Here is a 7,985-nt window from a genome sequence, read left to right as displayed (position 1 = left end):
AGGATTTCCCCATTTTCATGATTATCGTGATTATTGTATAAATATATTTTTTAACATACTAATAATTAGGTACTTATAAATTAGTATTATCAATTATTTTGCATTTATAATTCCGCCTCTAGTATAAGTGTTAATTGAAAACTAACTTTATGTTTCAAAAAGTACTAGCAAAGTCGTTGAGTAACAAGCCACTGATGCTAACACAAATAGCATTGTCGTAAGTAAATATTTCTAAATATTCATTTTTCATTTTGAACCTGTAGAAACAATTTATTATATATACTATTAGCTAAGTAATTGCATATTTAATTAAGTCGAAATATAAAACTTAGTTATTTTGATAATTTAGAAAATAAAAAACTGACAAACATTTCAATTTAATTTATGGTTGGAACAAAAGACAGTTATTTTTCATTAATTGAAATATTGCAATGCAGAGTACTTTCCAAAATACGCCGAGAGTATTCCTGATGGTGAAACGAGCGTTGCTTCATCGAACGCAGCTAAAGAAAACAACATCTATGTAGTTGGTGGTACGATGCCTGAAATAGAGGGCGATAAATTGTACAATACCTGTACTATTTGGGGTCCCGATGGAACTTTGATAGCAAAACACCGAAAGGTAAGTAATATATTCCTTTATGGCTTTGAATTTGAAAATATTGGGGTGAAGAAAGTGACTCTATCTGGGAATAATTTAGGAATATACATATGTACATACGTATACTATAACCAATTCTATAATTTACGGTTTATAAAATACGTTATGATATGGGAAACGCCCATTTTTGTTGTAATGTGTTTGTTGCTGTATAAATTTTTCACATACGAAAATACTTATTTTTTCTCCTTTTTAAACATTATTAAATGATAAGATTTTTTAATAAAAGAAAGTGATAAAAACGCTGTCAGTTATTAAATAAAAAATAATTAAAGTTTAGGAGTTGGTAACTTTGATATTAAATTACAAAAGTTGCAGCAATAGAATTAGCGACTACATTTTTATGTTATTAGGTACATCTATTCGACATCGACATTCCTAATAAGATTACTTTTCGAGAGAGTGATTCACTCAGTCCTGGTAACTCCCTAACGACGTTCGATGTGAAGGGCTGCAAAATAGGTATTGGCATTTGCTATGATATTAGATTCGAGGAAATGGCACGCATTTATCGGAACTGTCACGTCGATTCGGGGTAATTTCACGTTTCGCAAGCAAGGTGAGAGATTCGTACTTCAATTTTGATTGTTATTAGAAAATTTATTAAACACTGACAGAGTAACGATACAGAATGGTCAAACAGCACAGAAAAGAATGTCCAGTACTGACTTGAGAGGTACCTTTTTATATCAAGGACTTGGTTCCTGTGGAGGGGTTATCGCTGGATGCCGGTCACATAGGGTTTCTATTACTGTTTAGTCGCTATTTTGCTGGCCAAGGTATGTGAGATATAATCATCCTTTCGCTGCGTTCTCACGACCACCGTGACATTCCCCCCTCCTTAGTTTCGCTTTGCTCCGCTAAAGCGTAAGGCTCTGGTGGGGCTTCTAAGTTGAATGATCCCCTCATCTTCGTCTTCGGTGATATTTTGGAAGGTGACCGTCCTTGGTACCGTTGATGTTTGATCGATCCTGTTTACGCGAGCGGTAGGGCAGAGTATTTTGATACATACATTTTTAGGAAGTGATCGGCGTAGACATTCGAAAAGTTTACATTTGTACATTTTTCGCAGGAATAATAATATAATGATTTTCCGTTTGCAAAGGTACGAACGTCAATTCTTCCAGCTTGAAGACAGCAGTCGGGCAAGTTTTGACTGTCTGTCGATTATTAATTAATTCCGATCTGCATTCAGGTGAATTGAGTCTATTGTGACTCGGTTGAGTTCTTTTACAATATTTGTTTAAGTAGTGACTATCGACAAAGGTGTGTTGTTCTGAGTCGGTTAGTATTAAATCAGTTTCTATTACAGGCGCAATGAATACAGAGTTTTGTTTGGAAGGTATCGGGTAAATTTTAGTTATTTTCCATTCATTGTTTTCCAAAAGCGGCACAGTTATTGTATATATAAGTTTGTTATCTCTTATCCATACCTTTAGTTTGCTTAGATCTAGAATTAGTTGAATGTTTTGAACTGAAGGTTCGATATGGTTAGTCATAAAGTTTTGTCTCGTTATTTGGTCAATTGGATCGTTAAGGCCTACTATAAGGGTGATATCTATTTGTTCGTTGTACAGATAGCAATTGTTAATGTGTTCCAGGAATATGTTGGCGTAATTCAATGGTTTTACTTCTAGATCGCTTCTAATGTACTCGAGTGTTATGATGATCCATATTATGGTCTTCTTCCTGAAAGGTAGGGTTTTAGCCTGTTACCGTGGATTCTTTGCGTGTCACCGTTGGAATATTCGATAAGATAGGTGGGTGGATTGGATGAGAGGATTTCTGCAGGTCCTAGCCATTCGTGGTCTAGCTTGTTAGTTTTGTGATCGTTATGTATCCATACTTTATCTTTTACTCGGAATATCGTCTGTGTTTTAATAATTTTTCGCATTTGATCCCTCTGGTATCGCCTTTTGTTAGATTCGGTAACTCGTCTTGCTTTAGCTATATAGGCGTCGTGTCGATTTTTCCAGAGGTTAAACAATTGTTCTCTGGTTAGGCTAGGAGTGGTTGATATTGAGGATGGCATGTTAGCTTGTCGTCCAAATGTTAATTCGAATGGGGTATGTCCGGTCGTCTCGTGTACTGAAGTATTATATCCCATGCATATTAATTTTAAGTTTTCATCCCAGCCGTTCTGTCGGTCGGTCGTACAAGTTCGAATAAGGTCCTTTACTACGGCATGCGTTCGTTCAAGGGATCCGTTAGATTGTGGATGGAAAGAAGTGGTTTTTATGCGTCGGATTTTGAAAGCCCTTTCAAATGTGTCCATCAATTTACATAAGAAATTTCGTCCCATGTCCGTCAGAATACTTTTTGGTGCGGAAAATATGTACACATAGTGATCCAAAAGTTCGTTAATGATTGAGTTGGCTGTTTGGTCTTTTAAGGGTATGAGGATGAGATATTTGGTTAATTGATCTTGGATAGACAGGATAAACTGATTGCCCCGTTTGGTTTTGGTGAGAGGTCCGAATATGTCCATTGCGATTTTGTCATTAGGATTAAGGGGTGTGTCAGTTATCATAGGTTGTTCCTTGGCCCTGATACGATTTAGCTTTTCTCGTTGGCAGGTTTCGCAGTTTTGTATGAATTCTGTAACGTCTTGTTCTAGGTTTGTCCAGTGATGGTGCTTTTGTATTCGTTTCACGGTGCGGTGTATACCTAAGTGTCCTACTAATTCGTTATGATTTTCGCGTAGTATCGTTTGTTTTTGTTCGTTATCGTAGTCTACTGGCGGATCTTGTCCAAATATTAATTTAATTTGAGGGAATCTAGTTGTTAGAAACCTTAGCATGAGTTGAATATTTACCTTTTCTAACGTGCTGAAGCTATTGTCGTTTATTCCTATTTGTAAGCGTCCGGTTCGGTGTTTAATAAAGTGTTTGGTTAATTGACGCAACCAATGCTGTTCGTTAAAGTCTCCCAGTTCGGTCTTTGTAATTTGTTTAAAGTGTGGTCTGTTAGGTTTTTGAGTTATCGGAGCTGGGGTGATATTGATTTTCCAGTCTATATACTCGTCATAATAGTCCGGGTTTTCTACATTGGGTTGGATTTCTTCATTAGTGATAGGATACAATCGGGATAGAGCATCTGCAGCTGTATTTTCTTTTCCTTTTTTGTATTCGATTTCATAATCGTACTCCTCGAGTCTCAAACGCCATCGCATGAGTCTCGATGAGGGGTCTTTAACATTCTTTAACCATTTCAAGGCTTGATGATCGCTTTGAATTTTAAATTTTCTACCAAGTAGGTATTGTCTTAGTCTTTTGATTGACCATACTATTGCTAATAACTCTTTCTCGGTTGTGGAATAATTCTTTTCAGGAGGGTTCAAAGTTCGGGATATATAACAGCATGGATGTCCGTCTTGGGAGAGTATTGCTCCTAACCCTTCGTTACTTGCCTCTGTTGTTAATGTGAATGTTTTGTCAAAGTCTGGATATTGTAGTACAGGGGCTTCGCAGAGTTTTTGTTTTAGTGTGTCAAATGCAAGTTGTTGTCTATCGGTCTAATGGAATGGAGTGTCCTTTTTTGTGAGATCTGTCAATGATTTTGCGATTTCAGAAAAATTACGTATAAATTTTCTATAGTATCCAACGAGTCCTAAGAATGATTTTATGTGGGTCGCGGTCTTTGGTGTTTTAAAGTCTTTCACGGCTTGAATCTTTTTGGGATTAGGTTTTACTCCTTCCTTTGTTACTACGTGTCCTAAGTATTCCAATTCTGGTTTCAAAAATTCGCATTTGTTCGGTTGTATTTTTAATCCTAAATTTTGTAGTCTGTCTAGTATAATGGCTAGATTTCGGTTATGTTCTTGGATGGTGCTCCCGAATATTATAATGTCATCCAGGTATACGAAACAGTTATTTCCTATTAACCCCCGTAGCGCGGTATCCATCATACGTTGAAACGTCGCCGGTGCGTTTTTAAGGCCGAAGGGCATGTGATTATAGTGGAGGTGACCTTGTGGGGTTGAGAATGCACTATATTTTTTGGAATTTTGCTCCATAGGTATCTGGTGAAATCCTGACGAGAGGTCTAGGACCGAGAAAAATTTAGCTTTGCCTAAGTGCTGGAGTATTTCGTCCGAATTTGGTAAAGGATACGCGTCTTGGTCTGTTTGCTCGTTTAATTTTCTAAAATCTATAACGATTCTCCATTTTTGTTTGCCTGATGCATCTAATTTTTTTGGAACTACCCAAATTGGTGCGTTATATGGACTATCCGATGGTTCTATGATTTGTTTGTCTAACATGTCGTTGATTTGAGTCTCGATTTCCTTTTTATGACATTCGGGCGGTCTATAAGATTTGATGTTTATAGGTTTGTCTGTCTTGAGTGCGATTGTATGTTCTGTCAAGTTGGTACATGGTAATGAGTCTGTTTCCATATTAAAAACGTCTAAGTAATTGATGAGGATTTTCTCAAGGGGTTCTCGAAGTTCTGGATCAATATGTTTGGTACGTATTATTTGTGCGAATTTATTAATTTGGCTTAGTTTATCGGGTTTCTCTATTTCGTTTGTAATGTGACAGATTTGCTTACCAGTGTTGATGAAACATACTGTTGTGGGCTTTCCTTCGATGTATAGGGCTGAGATTAGAGTTTCTCCTGGTCTTATCTTGCTATCGGTTTCCTGGAATGGTAATATAATTTCGTCTAAGGTTAGTTTATTGTTAGTGACGCTGTATTGATACTTTGTAAGGAATGGGAGTCCGATTATTCCATCTTCGATTTGGGGAAAGTTGTTAGGGACTACGTAGAATTGATGATTTTTCTTGAGCATGGTTAAATTGCAAATTTTGTTAGTGGTATGTTTGTCACTTCCCATTAGAAAGGTTTTTGGGTTAGAAGTTTGGACGTTTAGTGAAGCTTTTTCTTTTATAAGGTTGATTCCTGCTCCGGTATCGATGAGGAATCTGGCTCTTCCTCCGTCTCTTCGTTGCAGTACGATTGATAGTAATCTTCCGGTGGTGGTGCAGTTAACTCGAGGTAAGCTTTCTCTGGGTTCTCCGTTGTTTGGTTTACTCGAGGTGGAATCTTTCCTTGGCTGGCGAATGGAAAATTTCGAGAGTAGCATTTTTCGGCTGTGTGTCCAATTCGTAAACACTTTGGACACTTCGGTTTCATGCGGTCGTCTAATGGTCGGCTAGGTAGCTGAGCAAAAGTTTGTGGCTGTGAATCGGTAGTAGTTCGCTTGGATACTAATGTAGTGTTGTGAGATTGATTCTTTGGGCGGTTGGCGACACGATTTGCTTCTCGTAACCATTGTTCTCTATCAGCTGCTAGTTGTTGGGCAAGGTTCAGGTTCTTTGGATCGCTAGATACCACCATCTGTCCTATCTCGTATCGTAAGTTGAGCAAATATGTTTTAAGTGCTTCGCGTTCTTCAATATCTATAGCTACGCGTCGTTCTGTTGGTGTGCGGTTTTCGTTTTGGACTGCATAATTTAATTCGTTTAGCTGTTGTCGGAATCTGGAGTTAAAAGATTGTACACTTTCTGTTGCCCCTTGTTTTAAATTCTTTAATTTGTCCCTACAGTTGCTAATAGTTGTTGGTGTTAATACGTGTTGTCCTAAGCATGAATATAAGTCTTCGAACGAGTTGATTTTTAGATATCGTATGTTTCGTTTCGCGTTGTCGGTAATCTTTTCGATCAGTATGAGATCTAATAATAGCTCTCTGTCACTTGCCTTGCACCTAGCTCTTGCTTTGCGGACCGATAAGATGAAATCTTCAACGCCTACGTCATCTCGACCTCGTAGTGTCTCGATAGTTCGTATGGCCTTATCTGCCTCGAGCCCTCGATCTTCGTTGTAGTTGTTTATTGGTTTAATCGCGGCGCGGCTAGATGCGGCTCGTGGTCTTTGTGACGTGTTCGGTCCGTCAGTTTCGTCATCCGTTACGTTATCAGCAGCGGTTTCTAAATGGGTGTTTATTTGCGACTGGTCAGTCTCGGTGTCGTATTTTATTTCCATGGTTTTTGCAAGATCGCGTATTTCTTTAGAGCGATTTCTATCGCTAGTTTCCGCAAATTCCTTTATGTTTTTAATGTTTTGATCGGTGCTGTTTCTAAAGCTTCTAAACTCGTGAGTTAGGCTTTCAAATTGTTCAATCAGGGTAGCGATTAGTTCGTTTTGTTTAGCGGTACTCTTGTCAGTTGGGTTCATGCTGAGAAATATGACACTTTCGGCGAAAGAAGAGTCACTATCTTCAGAACGTATTTCAGGTTTACGGTTTCGACAATGTACGAAAGCCAGCTTACCGAGATTCTTTGCAGATCCTTCTTTTGATCAAGGAGGTGACCGTGGTCCTTCGCTGTAGAATCCGTAGAGTTCCCGTTGAAGTTTTCTCTTGATGCGATGAATGGATCCTGGCGGGATCGCCAATTTTGTCACGTCAATTCGGGGTAATTTCACGTTCCGCAAGCAAGGTGAGAGATTCGTACTTCAATTTTGATTGTTATTAGAAAATTTATTAAACACTGACAGAGTAACGATACAGAATGGTCAAACAGCACAGAAAAGAATGTCCAGTACTGACTTGAGAGGTACCTTTTTATATCAAGGACTTGGTTCCTGTGGAGGGGTTATCGCTGGATGCCGGTCACATAGGGTTTCTATTACTGTTTAGTCGCTATTTTGCTGGCCAAGGTATGTGAGATATAATCATCCTTTCGCTGCGTTCTCACGACCACCGTGACAGAACAAAGGTACAGTAACTTAATCGATCAATACTTAACTAGCAAAAAATTAAATATCTTTCTTAAATATATTCTATATAAAATTAATATAATCTGTAACTCTGTATAAAAAGAAGCTTAATTTAAAAAACCAGTATATTTGCTGAAAATGAAACAAATAAAAGAATTAAAAGCACAATAAGAGGACTGTCCTCGCATATTCAGAAATGATGGAATGTGAACCGTGCAACTACGAAGTTAATTGGTATTCGGTGGCTTCATATTTCCTGCTTCTCTGGGTTAGGTTGCCAAATGCTGATATATCCAGCGGCATTCAATATGACCACTGGACCACTGCACTGGTCATTACTTCAGCGTTTCAGAGCGAATGCTAATCAATCATACGTTGCCTGCATATCACCGGCTCGTGTTCCTTAAGCAAGTTACGTGGCATGGGGACATACACAGTTGACCAATCCCTGGGGAAAGATACTTTACGATTTGGAAACTCAAGAGAATATGGCAGTCGCCGATATCAAAAAAAAAAAAAAAAAATTTCAACAAATAAATAATAAAAAAAAAAGTCACCGATATCGGTAATTTACAGCTTAAAATTAAAAGCGAGAGATCCATGA

At 38.0% G+C, this 7,985-nt stretch overlaps 1 protein-coding gene and 1 long non-coding RNA gene across 2 annotated transcripts; one reads left to right on the top strand and one right to left on the bottom strand.

The window, feature by feature from the left end:
- Positions 1-5,527: 5,527 nt before the first annotated feature.
- Positions 5,528-6,838, bottom strand: LOC117213286. Its single transcript, XM_033458655.1, has one exon. The coding sequence runs from the start codon at positions 6,836-6,838 to the stop codon at positions 5,549-5,551; it is 1,290 nt and encodes a 429-aa protein (XP_033314546.1). The 3' UTR covers positions 5,528-5,548.
- A 223-nt stretch (positions 6,839-7,061) lies between these two features.
- LOC117213287 lies at positions 7,062-7,756 on the top strand. Its single transcript, XR_004488621.1, has 3 exons — positions 7,062-7,101; positions 7,186-7,380; positions 7,655-7,756. It is a non-coding gene; the product is annotated as an uncharacterized LOC117213287 (long non-coding RNA).
- The last annotated feature ends 229 nt before the right edge of the window (positions 7,757-7,985 follow it).

The sequence above is a fragment of the Bombus bifarius genome, unplaced genomic scaffold (assembly GCF_011952205.1).
Source record: "Bombus bifarius isolate JDL3187 unplaced genomic scaffold, Bbif_JDL3187 scf7180000008636_frag, whole genome shotgun sequence".
Classification (NCBI taxonomy): Eukaryota; Metazoa; Arthropoda; class Insecta; order Hymenoptera; family Apidae; genus Bombus; species Bombus bifarius.
Note: the sequence above shows the minus strand (reverse complement) of the source record. Positions and strands in the feature narration are given on the sequence as shown.